This window comes from Carica papaya, chromosome 1 (genome assembly GCF_054855325.1).
Source record: "Carica papaya isolate Zhongbai chromosome 1, ASM5485532v1, whole genome shotgun sequence".
Classification (NCBI taxonomy): domain Eukaryota; kingdom Viridiplantae; phylum Streptophyta; class Magnoliopsida; order Brassicales; family Caricaceae; genus Carica; species Carica papaya.
This window is the reverse complement of record NC_142309.1, coordinates 11,310,711-11,331,416: the sequence shown is the minus strand read 5'-3', so window position 1 is coordinate 11,331,416 and position 20,706 is coordinate 11,310,711. Positions and strand designations below refer to the sequence as shown.

The 20,706-nt window shown below is 33.8% G+C and overlaps 1 protein-coding gene across 1 annotated transcript; it reads right to left on the bottom strand.

Moving 5' to 3' along the window:
* Positions 1-6,090: 6,090 nt before the first annotated feature.
* Positions 6,091-19,952, bottom strand: GTB1 (global transcription factor group B1). Its single transcript, XM_088219433.1, has 17 exons — positions 19,793-19,952; positions 19,626-19,715; positions 15,697-15,835; positions 15,342-15,411; positions 15,103-15,247; positions 14,888-15,023; positions 14,563-14,809; positions 14,275-14,466; positions 14,061-14,186; positions 13,561-13,947; positions 13,380-13,487; positions 12,230-13,006; positions 10,566-10,707; positions 9,320-10,491; positions 8,247-8,456; positions 7,506-8,001; positions 6,091-6,773 (listed from the first exon to the last, which is right to left on the bottom strand). Exons 1-17 carry the CDS (start codon positions 19,821-19,823, stop codon positions 6,310-6,312), a joined length of 4,932 nt encoding a protein of 1,643 aa, XP_088075559.1. The 5' UTR covers positions 19,824-19,952; the 3' UTR covers positions 6,091-6,309.
* Positions 19,953-20,706: the final 754 nt, after the last annotated feature.

Genomic DNA, 20,706 nt, shown 5'->3' with positions numbered 1-20,706 from the left:
TCCGCACTTGAGTTATTATATATTTCCTTTTAGATTTCCGAAGTCGTTACATTACAATACTTCTAACATAAGATAAAGAGAGTTTAAGCATAATACTTAGAAAATTTTTATTAAGAATTAAAATTAAAGATTTTAAATTTTAATGATTAAATATATAACTTAATATTTGCATAATAATCATATGAATAGTTTATTCAATAGCAAAGTGGATACTCTAGATACACGCACCAACATACAATCAAAATAAAAATGTGTCTACATAGGCATTCTACTAAGTAAAAAATAGTTAATTAAGTAAATTACATATATATAATAGAGAATAACTAAATAGTATAATAATGGAATGACAAATAATAAACTTATGCTAATAGAAGTTAATAATTACATCTTATACTAAAAATGGTTAATAATTTTTTAATAAACTAAATACTTTATTAAATACATAAACATTTTAACTTTAAATTATCTCCTATTAATGTCCCCTTTAGCACATTAACCTTCTGCATTATTCTACTCTACACCAAATTTAAAATGTCAAAGTAGAAAAAAAATATATATATGAGAATTTAAACTTATCTTCCTAATATTTGAAAATTACAAAACTTTAGATTGTTGCTACAAAATAATAATATTCCCAAAATCATCTCTCTCTCAATATATATATATATAATGTATGTATATGTATCCTGAACAAGTTGGTTATACTAGTGGCATATCGTCCTTTTCTTTTGGTGTATATGGATTTGTAATGTAAAAATATATATATAGACTATCAATTTTTATTGACAATATTTTTTAGGAAAATGTGTACATATAATACATACGTACATGTATATATACAGGAGCTAGTTAAAAGAATGCTGAAAATATTTGGAAATGATGAACAAGAGTTCCATACAGTGCAGAATACAACAAAGAAGGGAAGGTTTTGGTCGAATTTTCTGATCACCTTCTTCTATCTTTAACAATGATGTTAAGTCTCTCAAATTTTATTGACAATATTTTTTAGGAAAATGTGTACATATAATACATACGTACATGTATATATACAGGAGCTAGTTAAAAGAATGCTGAAAATATTTGGAAATGATGAACAAGAGTTCCATACAGTGCAGAATACAACAAAGAAGGGAAGGTTTTGGTCGAATTTTCTGATCACCTTCTTCTATCTTTAACAATGATGTTAAGTCTCTCAATTTTTATTGACAATATTTTTTAGGAAAATGTGTACATATAGTACATACGTACATGTATATATACAGGAGCTAGTTAAAAGAATGCTGAAAATATTTGGAAATGATGAACAAGAGTTCCATACAGTGCAGAATACAACAAAGAAGGGAAGGTTTTGGTCGAATTTTCTGATCACCTTCTTCTATCTTTAACAATGATGTTAAGTCTCTCAATTTTTATTGACAATATTTTTTAGGAAAATGTGTACATATAATACATACGTACATGTATATATACAGGAGCTAGTTAAAAGAATGCTGAAAATATTTGGAAATGATGAACAAGAGTTCCATACAGTGCAGAATACAACAAAGAAGGGAAGGTTTTGGTCGAATTTTCTGATCACCTTCTTCTATCTTTAACAATGATGTTAAGTCTCTCAATTTTTATTGACAATATTTTTTAGGAAAATGTGTACATATAATACATACGTACATGTATATATACAGGAGCTAGTTAAAAGAATGCTGAAAATATTTGGAAATGATGAACAAGAGTTCCATACAGTGCAGAATACAACAAAGAAGGGAAGGTTTTGGTCGAATTTTCTGATCACCTTCTTCTATCTTTAACAATGATGTTAAGTCTCTCAAATGTTATTGACAATATTTTTTAGGAAAATGTGTACATATAGTACATACGTACATGTATATATACAGGAGCTAGTTAAAAGAATGCTGAAAATATTTGGAAATGATGAACAAGAGTTCCATACAGTGCAGAATACAACAAAGAATGGAAGGTTTTGGTCGAATTTTCTGATCACCTTCTTCTATCTTTAACAATGATGTTAAGTCTCTCAATTTTTATTGACAATATTTTTTAGGAAAATGTGTACATATAATACATACGTACATGTATATATACAGGAGCTAGTTAAAAGAATGCTGAAAATATTTGGAAATGATGAACAAGAGTTCCATACCGTGCAGAATACAACAAAGAAGGGAAGGTTTTGGTCGAATTTTCTGATCACCTTCTTCTATCTTTAACAATGATGTTAAGTCTCTCAAATTTTATTGACAATATTTTTTAGGAAAATGTGTACATATAGTACATACGTACATGTATATATACAGGAGCTAGTTAAAAGAATGCTGAAAATATTTGGAAATGATGAACAAGAGTTCCATACAGTGCAGAATACAACAAAGAAGGGAAGGTTTTGGTCGAATTTTCTGATCACCTTCCTCTATCTTTAACAATGATGTTAAGTCTCTCAAATTTTATTGACAATATTTTTTAGGAAAATGTGTACATATAATACATACGTACATGTATATATACAGGAGCTAGTTAAAAGAATGCTGAAAATATTTGGAAATGATGAACAAGAGTTCCATACAGTGCAGAATACAACAAAGAAGGGAAGGTTTTGGTCGAATTTTCTGATCACCTTCTTCTATCTTTAACAATGATGTTAAGTCTCTCAATTTTTATTGACAATATTTTTTAGGAAAATGTGTACATATAATACATACGTACATGTATATATACAGGAGCTAGTTAAAAGAATGCTGAAAATATTTGGAATGATGAACAAGAGTTCCATACAGTGCAGAATACAACAAAGAAGGGAAGGTTTTGGTCGAATTTTCTGATCACCTTCTTCTATCTTTAACAATGATGTTAAGTCTCTCAATTTTTATTGACAATATTTTTTAGGAAAATGTGTACATATAATACATACGTACATGTATATATACAGGAGCTAGTTAAAAGAATGCTGAAAATATTTGGAAATGATGAACAAGAGTTCCATACAGTGCAGAATACAACAAAGAAGGGAAGGTTTTGGTCGAATTTTCTGATCACCTTCTTCTATCTTTAACAATGATGTTAAGTCTCTCAAATTTTATTGACAATATTTTTTAGGAAAATGTGTACATATAATACATACGTACATGTATATATACAGGAGCTAGTTAAAAGAATGCTGAAAATATTTGGAAATGATGAACAAGAGTTCCATACAGTGCAGAATACAACAAAGAAGGGAAGGTTTTGGTCGAATTTTCTGATCACCTTCTTCTATCTTTAACAATGATGTTAAGTCTCTCAATTTTTATTGACAATATTTTTTAGGAAAATGTGTACATATAGTACATACGTACATGTATATATACAGGAGCTAGTTAAAAGAATGCTGAAAATATTTGGAAATGATGAACAAGAGTTCCATACAGTGCAGAATACAACAAAGAAGGGAAGGTTTTGGTCGAATTTTCTGATCACCTTCTTCTATCTTTAACAATGATGTTAAGTCTCTCAATTTTTATTGACAATATTTTTTAGGAAAATGTGTACATATAATACATACGTACATGTATATATACAGGAGCTAGTTAAAAGAATGCTGAAAATATTTGGAAATGATGAACAAGAGTTCCATACCGTGCAGAATACAACAAAGAAGGGAAGGTTTTGGTCGAATTTTCTGATCACCTTCTTCTATCTTTAACAATGATGTTAAGTCTCTCAATTTTTATTGACAATATTTTTTAGGAAAATGTGTACATATAATACATACGTACATGTATATATACAGGAGCTAGTTAAAAGAATGCTGAAAATATTTGGAAATGATGAACAAGAGTTCCATACAGTGCAGAATACAACAAAGAAGGGAAGGTTTTGGTCGAATTTTCTGATCACCTTCTTCTATCTTTAACAATGATGTTAAGTCTCTCAATTTTTATTGACAATATTTTTTAGGAAAATGTGTACATATAATACATACGTACATGTATATATACAGGAGCTAGTTAAAAGAATGCTGAAAATATTTGGAAATGATGAACAAGAGTTCCATACAGTGCAGAATACAACAAAGAAGGGAAGGTTTTGGTCGAATTTTCTGATCACCTTCTTCTATCTTTAACAATGATGTTAAGTCTCTCAATTTTTATTGACAATATTTTTTAGGAAAATGTGTACATATAATACATACGTACATGTATATATACAGGAGCTAGTTAAAAGAATGCTGAAAATATTTGGAAATGATGAACAAGAGTTCCATACAGTGCAGAATACAACAAAGAAGGGAAGGTTTTGGTCGAATTTTCTGATCACCTTCTTCTATCTTTAACAATGATGTTAAGTCTCTCAATTTTTATTGACAATATTTTTTAGGAAAATGTGTACATATAATACATACGTACATGTATATATACAGGAGCTAGTTAAAAGAATGCTGAAAATATTTGGAAATGATGAACAAGAGTTCCATACAGTGCAGAATACAACAAAGAAGGGAAGGTTTTGGTCGAATTTTCTGATCACCTTCTTCTATCTTTAACAATGATGTTAAGTCTCTCAATTTTTATTGACAATATTTTTTAGGAAAATGTGTACATATAATACATACGTACATGTATATATACAGGAGCTAGTTAAAAGAATGCTGAAAATATTTGGAAATGATGAACAAGAGTTCCATACAGTGCAGAATACAACAAAGAAGGGAAGGTTTTGGTCGAATTTTCTGATCACCTTCTTCTATCTTTAACAATGATGTTAAGTCTCTCAATTTTTATTGACAATATTTTTTAGGAAAATGTGTACATATAATACATACGTACATGTATATATACAGGAGCTAGTTAAAAGAATGCTGAAAATATTTGGAAATGATGAACAAGAGTTCCATACAGTGCAGAATACAACAAAGAAGGGAAGGTTTTGGTCGAATTTTCTGATCACCTTCTTCTATCTTTAACAATGATGTTAAGTCTCTCAATTTTTATTGACAATATTTTTTAGGAAAATGTGTACATATAATACATACGTACATGTATATATACAGGAGCTAGTTAAAAGAATGCTGAAAATATTTGGAAATGATGAACAAGAGTTCCATACAGTGCAGAATACAACAAAGAAGGGAAGGTTTTGGTCGAATTTTCTGATCACCTTCTTCTATCTTTAACAATGATGTCAAGTCTCTCATTCTTTGCAAATGTGTGTATTCACTTGTGTGTGTGTGTGTATATACATATACTGATTCATTACTTCTTAGTTTATAACTAATTAAATTGATAATATTTACGTAGTAGTTATTTATTAATACAAATGGTAAAAAAAAAAAAAAGGTTTTGTGAGCTTCTACTAGAAATAGCAAAAGAGATTCTTGTAGAAAAATAGAATAAGAAGAAAAAGAACAACAAATAAAATCTCAATGAAAACCACAATAAAAGATCTGCCAAACTTACTCAAAACATTAGTTATAGAATAAGGTATATTATGGGTCAACCAAAATTAAATATTATCACATTTATATTTTTAAATTTAAAATTAAATTCTCATTTAAAGTTAACTACAAAAAATATGTAATAAATAATTTTTAAATATAAAAATAAAATTAATTTGATAATGTTTATAATAATTATTTACTTAAAATTTCTAAATACAAAACTAGAATTTAATTTTTAGTGAACTAATAATAAATCTATATGAATTTACATAATATAATAACTAATATATTTGAAGCCTAAATATTTTAGTCTCACATCCCTCAAACTCCACCTTTCATATTATTAAACTCCAGCATATTTATTATATCTCCTTAATTTACTAGAGAGCTCACCACAATGGTGTACATATATGTGCATACCAAATCTGAGTTGGTTATGCTGGCGGAAGATCCTTCTTTTCTTTCTGCAAATATATATTTTTTTGTTATAACATATTTTAGGTGAACATATATAAATGAGATGCATACATAGACGTAGATATAAGAACAAGTTGATACATACTAGATGTCTGCTTCTGTTAGTCACCATGTTATCTCATTTTTTCCGTAATGATGCCATTTGAAAAGTTGAAGATGAAGAAAATAAATGGACAAGCAAAAGATTAGAAAAGGAAGATATCTATTGGAGACAGGTGAGCATCAGTTTTGTGCAGCATTCATTTTGCATCATTAGAGCAAAATAAGCTTTCCCTAATGTGTTAATATACAAAGGCAGCTAACCCAATCAAATAATTGCAACATTACAAAATCTTCTAAACATGGTAATGTGAAATATGGTTACTTTCCACCATAAAACTTAACACGACTGGTGCATTATGCATTCACCAGCCGCCGCCACTTCCACCACCCCCGCTCCCACCCCACCCATTGTCTCCCGAACTTTTCTTCGTCCCACTGCCCCACCCTGAACTTTCATTATCTGCACCACCACTACTGCCACGTCGCCCCAAACCACTATTGTCACCACCTGCTGACCCACTGCCCCAGCCATTCCCACGCCGACTGCTGCTTCCACCACTACCCCAACTACCAGGAAAAGCTTCCCGGCCTGGTGAATTTTGAACTTTAGCACCTGGGAAACTACCCCAACCACCACCATCTCCATCCTTAGAACCAGAATCCCATCTAGGGGTATCATAAGCTGAATCATGCCTCTCACTGCTAGAATTGTTTCCCCTGTTGCCGCCATTGTACGAGCCTCGTCCACGCCCATGCCCACCATATGGCCTTGGTAGCCCACTTGGGTGTCCATCACGACTCCCGCCATTTCTATAGTCACCTCGGCCTGCAAAATAGAAAAATAAAACCACAAGAATCAAATTGCCTGCGCAATACAAAATAGTTCAGTACCTAAAGTTTGAAAGCATTTGAATGATTAATTATATAAGCATTTACTATATATGCAAATATCAACCAGAAAAAGAAGAGAAAAGCCAAGAATCAGACAACCAATCTCCATTAAGATCCGTAAGTCAGTACTGAGATTCCCAAAATAATAAAACAAACACACAAACAATGTAAAAATTCCTAACCAAAAACTGTTTACTGCATTTCCCAGCATGTCTGGGTTAAGAGATAATCAGCCATGACATTGCTCTTTCTGGATAAGTGGTAGGCTTCAAAATTTGGAATCTCAAGGTTAATCTTACCTACTTGCTTTAGATATTAAGAGTTTGATTGTTTCTAGAAGGAGAAATTTGTAGATTATTATAGAAGTTTCTTGGCAAAAATTATGCAGAATAAATGTCAAATATCCTACCACTTCAAGGTAGGTTTCCATGAATACAAGGGATAGCTGGTTGTTATGGTTCTTGTGTGCGTGCATCTCCATGTGCATGACGAGATACAAAAGATATAGTCACTGGTGAAAAGGTCATCTAGTGCTTGCAAGGTACAGAGGAATATACATGCCCACAGGTCGAAATTGCGTGCATAGTTCTCATGTTTCTCTAAAATTTTATCCAAAATATTGCTGCAAAAATGAAGACAGAACATGTTCAATATATTAGAAGTTTACCTGATCTTGACCCGGGTGTAGAGGACCGATCCCTGTCAAAAGATTGGGCCCTCCAGCCCCCATCATTAGTTGAACCACCCCAGCTGCTACCGACAGCTGCTCCGGAAGAGCCCCCGGTTGCAGGGCTTCGCATTGGTACCATAGCAGCAACTGACCTAATTGATGGTGCTGATTCATTCACAGGGTCATCAATATGCCTCTGGAAATAAGCCACAAGACGATCAATGTCCTCAAACATTCTTTTCCGGAACTTGAATCCCTTGGGATACAAACCAATATACTCGTGGTGGGGATTTGTGCTCCGTATATAAGTTAAAATGAAAGTTCCAGGATGCTCATGTGATATGCCAAAACTATAAACAATCCTTGAAGGATTCTCAGACTTCTCAATCCTTAGGAGCTCATCAACTTCTACTTTGGTTCCCATCTTGAATTTCCGATAATTAAGCATTGCCTTGAGTTGAGACACCAAAGGATCAACATATCGATCCATAACCTACATTTTAAGGTAGCCAGTTAGCAACTAAAGCTCTGTACAATTGCACTGTCTATTTCATATAAACTAGCACCAAAACAGACATCCTAAGCATGACAGCGATCTAATTACTTTCATCAAAAATATTGTTAACCATATGGTTACATCAATATTGTGGAACCTCCTACACTTCCAATTAATAACTTTATCTACAAAGCAATAACAGAAGAAACTTCTAAAATAATTTAATAAGAAATGGGACTCACCTCATCCAAGTCCTCAAAAGTGTTCTCCCCAATTTTTAATGTCTTTCCAATACGAAGCAAGCTCGTGATGTCCTTGTGCTCCTTTCCCCCTTCAACTATTTCCTTGTGAGCATACACTCCATCATAAACTTTGAGTGTCAAAGTTAAATAAGAAGGCCCACGAGAACTTGGATGAATGATACTCTCACCAGGCTCCTTGTCGGACAAGTACTGTCAAACATTCAGGACTCAATAAACATTTTTTTAAAACAAAAAGTATACCAAGTACATTAAATCATCGGTATCAAGGGGGTACCACCAATTTATAAAAATATTTACAAATGAGCTCAATAAAGAATAATGCCATAAAGAATTGCAAATCAAATGCCAGGATGGTTCTCCTGAGGAACACTAAGTTAAGCCAGCACGTTGTTTCCCAAAATCAAGTACCAATGAACTACCCAGTTCTGGGCCTTAAGCAGAAAAATTTGTTACAACGAAAATCACCAGATGCCAGAGAAGCATTAAACAGTTCATGAGACAACTGAACCAACATTTATTACAGATGCAGAAATTTCAAACAATGGAAGTCTTAGTTGTTTGGTTGCACCAAACTGAAACTGAAAATACATTAAGCCTATTAGCAGAGATAAACCAGTGAATGCAAATAGTTTATCTCATTTTCTTGCTTGCCATTGGAAAACTTGCAATTCATACTGCTATACATCCAGTAATGCACACTATATTGTAAGGATTAATGAATCACTGAAGCCTTTGAGAAAACTTTCCCTGAAAGAATAAGTAAATAAATATTTGACAATACATCAATTAAGTAACTTTTAACAGTTACGTAGATAATATCTTTTGAAAAGGTGGATATGCAATAGTAGAATAAACAATTGACTTCCTACATGCCCTTGGAAGAGTTCACTGTGTAACCCAGAGCCCTTCTTGTAAGTGCCCAAGATCAGTACTGAGTTATGGGCATTGCCATAGGGCTTCTTGTCCCTTCAGTATTCTAAGAAACTGGATGATTAATCATAAAGTTCATGAATCAATTCTATTCATCAAGCACAACTAAAATGACAACATACCGCTCTTGCTTCATCAGCCGTTATATTCTGAAAGCGAGGATGAACAATCATCCTAGGCTTGAAGTGTTTCTTTGCAAGCTCCTTCTCTTTCCGAGCTTTATCTTGTTGAATCTGTAGACTGTTTTGATCCTCATGGTAGTACGGATCAAGATTCAGGACATGCTGATGCCGGTTACTTCTCATCTCACTATCTTTACAAACGAGCAACACCTGATACCTATTCTTTTGAATTGATTTGATCTTGCAGGACAAAATGTCACCTTCATGAAGCCTATCAGACAACTCAGCAATATCCCTCCAATCATCCGAATAGTCTTCCTTCATAAGCATACCAGTCAATCCAGAATCTAGTGCACAGATAGCTCTCCCCCCTTGTACCCGCCGAACAGAGACCTGCACAAGTCTACCTTCAGCTAGTGTATCTTCAGTTTCACCTGATATCATATAAAATTCCTCATCTTGACTTGGTTCTTTATACTGTTTGCGCCAATCTTGAAAACCATGCATTAATTCTCTTCGTATATCATAAAAAGTTTCTCTCTTATTCTCACGATTCTTGCTTTTCAGATAATTAGGAAGATAAAGGCTTTTAAGTAAACTAGGCCGGTCTCTAACATGCTCTATTGCCATCTCTGCATCCTCGTCGTCATTTGTATCACCTCGGACATCTTCCTCATAGACATCTTTTGCCATCTCTTGTGCAAGACCATAAGATTCTGGATGTATTCTAGTGTCATCCAACAAATCAATGAACTGGCTACTGCTAGCAGCCAGCCCACTTCGCCGGATGCGGCAAAAGCCAACTGCATTGACAAACACCTTTTTACCAAGTCCATGGACTGTCACAAAATCCTTTCGGGTAAAAATTGTTCCAGCTCTTACCAAGGATCGCTGCAGAGATGCTGCCTTTCTAGGCCCAAGCCCAGAGATGAATTGTAAAGGAGCAAATAACCATTCATGACTTGTAGCCAAGTTTATGTCGAGGCCCACCTGGTTTGTCACATCTACCATAACCTGTTCAACCATCCCATATTTCTCATCAGGAGTGAGAAAGTTCTCAGAAGGACAAAGTTTCCAAGATAAGATTTCCCTTCCTGGTCCACACAACGTTGCAACCATGGCCAATGGATTCTGAAGATAACGCCCAAGAGCAACAGCCCGCTTGACAATGCCTGACAACATATGAAAAGGAATTTGATTGTACCAGAAATACAATACCCAAATTCAAAGATTTTAACTAAATTACCTGACTGCCCAGGTAACTGATCAGATGAAATTCGAGAATTTTCATAGAGTCGGGGAAGAGACTCATCCCCATATACAATGCCCAGTTCATCCATCTCATGCCCAACATCCCGAGGATTTTCCTCCACCATCTTGAAGATGATCTGATAAAAAAGTGATGAACTAAGCCTCAGAATGCATGAACCAACTTTGGGTAAGATATATGACACTATTTAGTCAACATTAAAACACTATCAAACCATTAAATGTTGCAAACCTATGGAAGGTAGATGTAATAAAATGCCACGACTTCCCCTGCTTTGTACAGGACCAAATAACTCTTAATAGACACAAGAGACAAAGAGAACCAATGTGCAATGACAAAAACATCATTTTACTTGCCTAAAAAACAAGAAATTTATCTAGGCTAGGATTTGACTGATAATAAGCTGGAAACAGGAGATAATTTACAGATCGGGTATAGCAAAAATATTGAGCAACTCAAATCTATGAAAGAAAACATGGAAAACAACGCACATGCTGCACTACTGTAGTTTCAACTTCATGAATTTGGACAACATTCTGGAAAATCATGAGGAACCAGCATCTTTGTTTCAGGGATCCTATCAGCATAAAGCCTTCAAGTCGTGTTTAGCTCATTTTTCATCAATTTCTAGTTCTAATTTCCATTTTAGCTCTAATACATTTTAAAATATAATTTATTGTTTTAAGTTATTACCACAACTCTCACCTTGATTTCCACAACCTAGGAATTAGATTCCTAAGGTATAGGATAGGGGTTGCGTTCCCAACATTAATGAATTCAAGTGGGATGGCCATTCCTCATATACGACAAATTATGCTTCACTCAAACGTATTAAGCTAATATGAGAAGTAAAACTAGCACATTTTATGGAAAAAGAACAAACACAAATATAAGTGCTACAGCATACACAAAGTTATTATCTGACGATGGTGACGGAAAAAAGGGATAAAAATTAGGTAAGTGAGAAGTATGCTGCAATCAGTAGGTAGAATCATATCTCATGGGAAGATAAATGTCTAAAAGATAGTATGATTTCTTTTTTTGATAAACAAAGAAGATAAATCTCCTATTTACTCAAATGACATATTCAGAAGAATCTATAAAATTTTGGAGTAATCTAATACTATAATATTAAAAATGCAATCAGATAGAAAAGATCAGACATGTGAAGTGCTTCACAGCTGACTGGAAAAAAAGCACTTAAATCGGCAGATCAATTAAATACAAATAAAAAGCATAACCATGAGATGAATATCATGCAGAGCCAACCATGTTTGCAACTCATTCAAAAACTGAAGAACAACAGAAAAATTAATGCATCTTTGTTGTCAACAGAAAGGTGCCCAGGTGCCCAAAGGCAATAATCTAATCTGCATAACAGTTGAGGGATGCTTTCCCTAGCACAGGTAAAGGCAAGCATCTAGTAAAACCAACATCTCAGGATATTCCAGACTGAGTATTTATAGGACCTAGTAGTATCAGAATTCAATCAAACATTGAAACTAATTTCAATAGTATTTTCACTTGGCATATAATTAAACTCTGAGAAACTCATTTACGGAATTTTTAATATGTTGTAAAAACGAAAGAAAATAAAAAATAATAACAAAATAGAATATGTAAAACATGGTAATACTTACCTCATAAATATCATCCTTCAGTCGAGTACAAGACAAATTCACAGCTCCAAGAACAACAACATGCGGCTGGTGGTCCGTCATAAATTTCAAAACTCGTTGTTGGTCATTTTTCTTACGCTGCTGGTCATTAATATTTTGAGACCGTAACGTGAGAGATCCAGTGTAAAGCACATCAAGCACCTCCCCAGATGAATCTAACATTACAAAGGTGGTTGCTGGCTTTCCAGGGCCCCAACAGCAAGCCATGACCCTTGGAGCAGCTTCATCATCAGAGTTTATATCCACTTCCTTCTTTTGATAGGGCCCTACAGAAACTTTATTCCATAAAACGTTTCCATACTGCAAAAGTAACCAACTTTTAGCTCTGCTAGTTAACAAGGATCTTGCTTCTTTCTCCATTGAAGGTAAAAGGAAACCAAAAAGGGCATCCTTCAGGATCAAATTCCTTTGCTCATTCCACAATTGAGCAGATTTGCTAACGCCATGACTAAGATAAATGCCAAATTCCTTAAGTAACTTATTTAGAGACTCTTCTGGCATTTTAAAGGTGACTTGAAGAAGCTTCTCCTCTTCAGCCTTTTGGATAAGGAGCCACTGTGCATCCTCAAAACTGTTCAACGGCTTCTCACGCAACCACTTCACCCCTGCAAACTGATGAAACGAATCTATGGCCATGTTTCCATCTGCAGTCGGACTTGTTGATACAACAGCATTGTCCATGAACTCCTTCCGGACATACTTCCTGACGCATGGCTCACAACTTATTTCAACAGCAGCCTAGACCCAAAGAAACAAAAACAGGCATGGACAAGATAAACAAAAAAGTTTTCTTTTACTAAAAGATAAAAAAAGGGCGATTAGCATCAACATCCTTGGACATGATCACAGGAACTACTGCAGAGTGTCCAATACTGTCCATAAGGCTCCTTCCCCACAGCGGCTAGAAGCGTGAACTGCTACCGCATGCGGATTCAAACCCATGAATGGGAAGACCAAGTCCTCACCGCTTGGGCCACCGTATTGGAGAAAAGATAGCATTACTACTTGGGCTAGCATCTTGGTGGTAAGATAAGATAAGGGATATGAAATTATGTTAAAGGAACAAGTAAAACACGTGTTCTCTGAGCATGGACAAGTAGACAATACATACCATGTGCCTGGCCCCTTTAAGGACAGCTTGAGGAGTTTCAAACATTGCACATGTAAAGTTTGAAGCCATCTCCTCTGGTGTTTCCTTAGCATCCTCCAATTCGTCACTCTAAAACAAAATCAAGTAGAAAGATTAAGCCCATAAACAACAGAATAATGACCAGAATATGAAGCATACTTACCACATGTTGTTCTAAAGATAAATGTAATCCAATTTGCTCAGCGCTGTAACCAAACTTGCTTGCGACTTCCCAAAGGCCAGCCTTGCTGCAGATACTATATTGTGATTTCCTCTTGGGCCTCTTATATTGTCCTTCAACACCTACCTCACCCGGAGGGAAATGTAAGTTGAATTTTGAGTCAACATCATCAACCTCCCTTTCTGTTTCCGCATCGCTTAAAGACTTAAGAATCGATTTAAAAAGCTGCTGGTTTAAATTAAGTCTTGTTTCGTCATAAATTTGACGGGATTCTTCTTCAAATCTTTTATTATAGTACGAAAGAAGTGCACTTTTACGCTTCTGAAGAAGTAACCACTTTCTGTCCAAGTCCCGAATCATCCAAAGTATCTAAATAGAAATTCAGGCCATTATTCACAAATCTTACTTCCTATCTTAATTCAATAATACCTTCTATATTAATTCAGGTAATAAAAATGCTGCTCCCCTGAAATTCCATTTACCTTGTGCCACTTTATTGTAGGGTTTCTTTCAGATTTTTCAACATTATTATCATCAATTTCACCCTGGTCAGGATCTGTCAGTAGGCTCAGGCACTGCTCCTTCCGATACATAGCAATGAAGGGAATCTGAAACAAATAATGAATTCCAGCATACTAAGAGAATAATTAGCTAAAAGAATATATTAACCCATAGGATAATTAAGAAGTTACTAACATCTAACTTCTGCACATGATGTAATTCCAAAAATTTAGTAATGTCATCCTTGTTTATAGACAAATCTTTCCCTCCACTAATCTGCTTCAATAAAGGTACTGAACCAGTTGTAAGTTGATTGTATATCCAGCTACTCTCTTCCACTATGCTAACTTCATCAGTAGGGGGAGTACCGGTGCTTTCCTCAGATATCTACAAAATACAATAACAATAAAATCATGATTACATGAAGACACCAAGTGGAAATCTAAGACCATAAACATAAACTGGAAAACACAGCATCAATACCTGCATTCTTTCTGGAATATCAGTCATGCGAATCTGATCATCCTTCTCTGTCATATACTTTTCAGTAAGAACGATTGGTTCAAACTCATCCTCAAGTCTCCTTTCTTTCCATTCACTAGAATCTAAACCTTGCTTTCGAAGTTGCAGGAGTTCATCAACATCACCAAATATTTCATGAGCTTCCTGCAAAGCAGATGAAGAAACTCCCGGTGCCTGCCTAGACTTCTTTTTCTTCAACTTCCTCCGTCTAAGCAAAATGTCAATTATTAAAAATGCATTCTCATTTGGAGAAGAACAAAACATATGCGGACAGCAAACAGTTTACCTGACAGGAGCACCATGTTCATCCACCTCTTCTTCATCCACAATAAAATCTGCCATTTCATCATCTTCTCCAATGTCTCCATCCTCTTCCTCTTCTACTGGTTCCTCTTCTTCAGCCATATCTTCAAGCGGCATACCTACATATCAGAGTTTACAATGAGTTTGAAAAACTGACCCAAATATGAAAACATCTGCAGGAAGTAGAGGTATATATACCTTCATCATCACCAAATAAGCTTCTTTTGAGCTTCTCCTCAGCAGTTCGTCCAACTTTGCCACTCCCATCAAATTCCTCATCAGATAAGCCAAATCGACCATCTTCCGAATCTTTCTGAGCTTTCTTCAACCTCTTGAACTTTTTCTATTTACCATTTGTAAAGCAAAAATCTCATTAATAAGCAACTAGTTCCCTATTTTCTTTTTTGGCAAGAGAAAACAAAAATAAAACTACCAACCTTTTGAATGTTAATATTGTTATCCTGGAGAAGCAAATAATCATCTTCATCAAGAACATCCTCAGATTCCCTACAAATATTATCAAAATTACAAAAGAGAAAAAAGATTAGATGTTGAAACTCACCCTTCACTGGATTGCCAAATATCCCACAAAAAAAAGAAATAAAAATTCGAATTTGCAAAGTTTCTTTATTCAATATATGAAGCCCTGAAAAGTTTATAAATGTGCAACAGCAGTAAAATATGAACCCATCATTCTCATTCTATTTCTACCCTTTTGCTGGCAGGTAACTTCTTCGCCAACTATGTAAAGCATTAAATGAAAGTTGGCAGATAACGGGGAAAAATACTCACTTTTTCTTCCTTCTTTTCTTCTTTTTCTGCCTCTCCTCATCACTGTCTTGTCTCTCCTCCTCCTCCTCCTCTTCTTCCTCCTCTTCTTCAACATCATCTACTATAAATCCATCCTTCTCATATTCATCCTGCCCTTCCTCTGCACAAACATAAGACAATTTAACAGTAGGAATAACCACCCAAATATCAAGTCACAAGGTCTATTTTATAATTTTTAAGAAGCAAAGACAACAAAAACTTTTAAAAGCAATGCATACACTAAAATTTGTCATTTGATTTATACATCTCTCCTCATACAAAACATGATCAACTAGGGGATTAATTGTTTTCAACCCCTTAAAAAGTTAATCAGGCATAATAAAAACAAAGTACAGTCCCAACCCAGTGGCCAAGTCACATCATGCCATTCATTTAAATCCGATAACATGAATACTTAAGTAGATGCTCAAGTGTGTCTGTCTGTGTGCGTAAGAAAGAACAAAGGCAGATTAAAGGTTCCGCATAGATTTAGTTGTTTGGAAAGAGTGTGTCCCTGGTTAGTAAAAATATTTTTGGAAGGTGTGTGATCATCTTTTATTTCATAATTTCTGTCTTATTTCAAGTCATTTCTATGAATTAATATTAAGATAACATACGCAAGGTATAACCTATGAGAAACTTAAAAATAATTATATCTATAACATCAAATTTAAATCAAAAGTTGTCTATGTGGTGCTCTTTGTAATACACTAGTAAATGTATTTTAAATTCATCTTCTACTATCACTAGTATAAGAATACCCATTACATTAAACACACATGTAGAAGTGAACAAATGTGTAACACGGAAATGTTTGTTCTTGTGTGTGTATGATAAAGAGATATTAGAAACAAAAAAAAAAGCAAAAAACTCCAAGAGAACCAAGGAAGAAGTACTCCTCTGTCAAAATCAATTAAAAGATCAAGAAGTTGCATTGACAGTGATTTTAAAAGCCACAAAATTGAAAAAAAAAAAAAGAGAGAGAGAAAGAGAGAGATCATAAGAAAACAAAAAACTAGAGAAAAGCTTAAGAACTAACCTTTATGTGCTCATAATGTTTAATGTATCAAAGAAGGGACGATTAGCCCTCATTAAAAGCACCCTATCTAATCTCCCTATTTATCTCCTTTCGGTGTTCAACATTCCAACTTGTGTTGCCAAACACCCTGGAATCCATTCAGTGCAACTTTCTCTGGGAAGATGAAGATAGTAACAATAGGAAAATCCACCTTGTAAACTGGAAATAAATCAAGAAACCTATTAAAGAGAGTGGTTTGAGCTTAAGATCTATAACTACACTTAAAAAGGCCCTTTTTGGGAAATGAATTTGGAGATTCTGGAACGAAGGTAAAAACCTATGGAAATCAATCATACTGTGCAAACGGTTCAACAGTAATTATCATGATCAATCTAGAATTAAAAATAGCACATTTAGTTCGAGCCTTTGGAAGAACATTTGGAAACTAAACAATATCATTCTACAAAACTCTAATTGGGTTATTGGGAAGGGTAACAAAATAAGATTTTGGTCTAACATATAGCATGACAAGTCTACTTTTCAAACAAGATACCCTCTTATTTACGTTATTACCGGGGACAAAAATATTTTGATTAAAGATGCTACAGTTCTTGACAACTAGGGCTTTTAGCAGGTGTTAGTATTCAGAAACTTACACGATTGGAAGTTAGAGAAATATTTATCCTTACTAAAAACTCTTTCTTCAATTCAAATCTATGACAGGGGGGATAATCAAAAATATCTACTCTCCAAACATGGTACCTTTATTGTCAAATCTCTCTACAATCACTTGGCGGGCAATTTTAATCAGAACAGTACTAGCTTCCCTTCCAACATAATATGGAAATCAGGTGCAACTCCAAGAATTTCATTTTTTGCTTGGGAAGCTGCAAAAAGTCACATTCTTACCCTTGACAACCTAATGAAAAGAGGTTTCAAGATTCTCAATAAATGTTTCCTACGTAAAAACAATTTTAAAACTTGTAACCACCTGGTTTTAGGCTGTTTGGTTTCACAGCAACTATAGAACACCATTATTAGTCTTATAGTGTTGTCTTGGGTCATGAACAACAACATTCATGCTGAACTCCTAGCATGGGAAGGCATCAGCAGCAAGAGGAAGATGTTAAGATGAATCTCACTCACCATAATATGGATCCTTTGGAAAGAGAGAAACAATCGCGCGTTTGAAGGAATAGAACTTAATTTTAACAAACTCATTGATTGTTGGTTTCGCAATTTTGCTTCCATTATTTTGGGACATAACATCGACTGTCTTGATAATCTTAGTTTTGTTGTCGATAGTTTAATCGACTTGCAAATACATTGTAAATGGGTTGTGCCCCCTTGGCACTCTAACATCAATACAACTCCACACTTTTATTTAAAAAAAAAAAAAAAATTTAATGTATCAATCTTTGGTAGCTAATTTCATTTTCAAATGTAATAATAATTTAATTTTACTTAAATTTCCTAACTGAACATGCAACTCTTTTCCTTGTCATAGCAAAAGGAGATATACAAGAAAGAAAACATAGTACGAGAGGGGGAGATGGCAAATCATCCTTAGAAAAGGCAAAAAATACAGAAATTAAGAAGAAGAAAAGGGATAAAGCACCAATACAATTAATTAGCCGAATCTCTAAGTGAAAAAGACTAAGCAATCCATGGGAGAAACCTGAGGGGCTTGCTGCAGAAAGTAGCAGGAAAAAAAAAACACTATCCTGAAGTGTGGGAAGTAAGAACATTGATTAAAGATCTCGTGGTACATTCGAACAACATAATCCACAGCCCATCAGAAAGAACACTGCTGCTTAACGCCTTATGCTCTTTGGTCCTCTTAATCAGTCAAATGATGAATTGAAATGAAAGATTTCAAGGTTTCAGGACAAACCATAATTACCCAGACAGGTAAAAATGCAATAGACCAATCTACCAAGCAACTTTCCAATGTAGTAAATGATGGTTGCTAGTCTCCACAATCCAACGATGCAACACATCACACCCTTCTTTTTTCGAAATAGCAACATATTACACCCTTGTCAGGTAATAAATGGCATAATTATAATTCTTTTACTAAATAACATATCTATTTGCAAACAGTAAATTATCATTTCCTACTGGAGAGAGCTTCTTGTTAAAGAGGGTAATAATCATAAAGGATGAGAGATATGGCTCCGAGTTTTTTCCTAGAAAACATACTGCTCCTAATTGTTTTAAACACATCAGGTGAACAACAACAGTCCACCGCAAAAATTTTGAAAAAGAAGGGTGACTATGAAATCTAAACCAAATTTCAAAATTAGAACTCCCAAAAGAAAATCTTGCTGTGAACTGTGCCCCGATCTAATGAAACAGATTCCAGTATTTGGTTGCTGAGAAGGTCATCAAATAGGAAAATGTTTTAAAAATTGCAACAAGTACTGGCATCAACCACAGCAAGTAGAGAGTTCTTCTATCTCCTTCAATGTTTTTCTTTTTTTTTTTTTTTTTGTAAATTATATAGAGCTTTAACAAATGTAAAAGTTCAGCTGTCTCGGACCTCTAAAAAAGGCAGAGCAGAGAGGGAATATCAACCTGAACATTCTCTAGGATATAAAAAGAATAGATGCAACTCTAATGTAATAAAAAACCTAACCGGGACCTTACCCATCGGCTCTGTTCCATGGCAAGTGAACAAACTCTAGCCATGATATCAGAAAAACAGTAAAACTTTTTTCCCGAAACATTCAAATCCACCAAAGCATCCAATAAAAAAAAAAATTGTATAAAAACCCTAATTGATTAACCTATTCACTAAATATCCCCGACCTTGTACAAAAAGAAATAAAAAAAGTCCATGCGGAAGAGGAAAAGATTATGTAGAACTTTATCACAACAAAACAGCCAGTACCGTCTTCATCCTCCTCATCGTCGTCGTCACGTCCCTCGATTGCGTCTCCATCCACTGGCTCTCTGTCCTCGTCCTCAAACTCTACCTCGTCTGCGCAAATTAGAAAAAATCACAATTAGCTGAAGAAAAGAACAGAATGGAATTAGGGTTTCCTCTCGGTAAGTTACCTTCGTCATCAGAAACTACATTTCTCCCCATATTTCTTACAGAGAATCAGCTCAGAACAAAGAGAAGAGAAGAGAAGAGCGTGGGTGTGTAGAGAGGCTGGAAATAGAGAAGGTTAAATGTTCTCCATTTTTAAATATTAAAATCGATGCTCAATTTTATTCTCTTATTTTTAAGTAATGTTATGTTTAAAACAAATTTCAAAGGTCTTAGGAAAAATATATAATAAATAATAATAATAAATTACGTCTCTATATAATTAAGACAATAATTTTTTCTATGGTTAATTATTATTAACACCATAAATAATTTAATTAATTAAAAATCAATTAGTAATTTATGTTTATCTTCCACCATTGTTTATGTTTAGTATATAATGAGTATTTCGATTTTGAGAGTTACAAACCAATTGATCATGAATTATCATAATTTTGGTTACTATAGTTAATAAATTGTAGTAAATATATTTATATTTTTAAAAAAAATAAAAAGTATATATGGATATTAAAAAATAAAATAAAAAATTATTCCTTATACAAAAGAATTATATGCTGTTTTTATATTATAATATTATTATTTTGTTTATTAATAATAAGATATTCGTCAATACATATTTTTTATAAACAACATCAAATATAAATAAAAATAGAGATATTTTAAAAAATATATATTTTTTATAAATAAAAAATAAGACTCTTTTATTATTTTTTTAAAATATTATTTTAGTGTGTTAATGGTATTTTTTTATATTATATTACAAATTTATGAATAAGAGTATGTTTGTAGTTAAATTATTAATTAAAAAATAAATTTTTTTTTTATAAAACATTTTCCTGTCAATAAGAGTGTTAAAAATAATAATGTAAATCGTTGGTTTTGTTTTTAAAAATTGATGTTTATTACCATTTGGTAACTA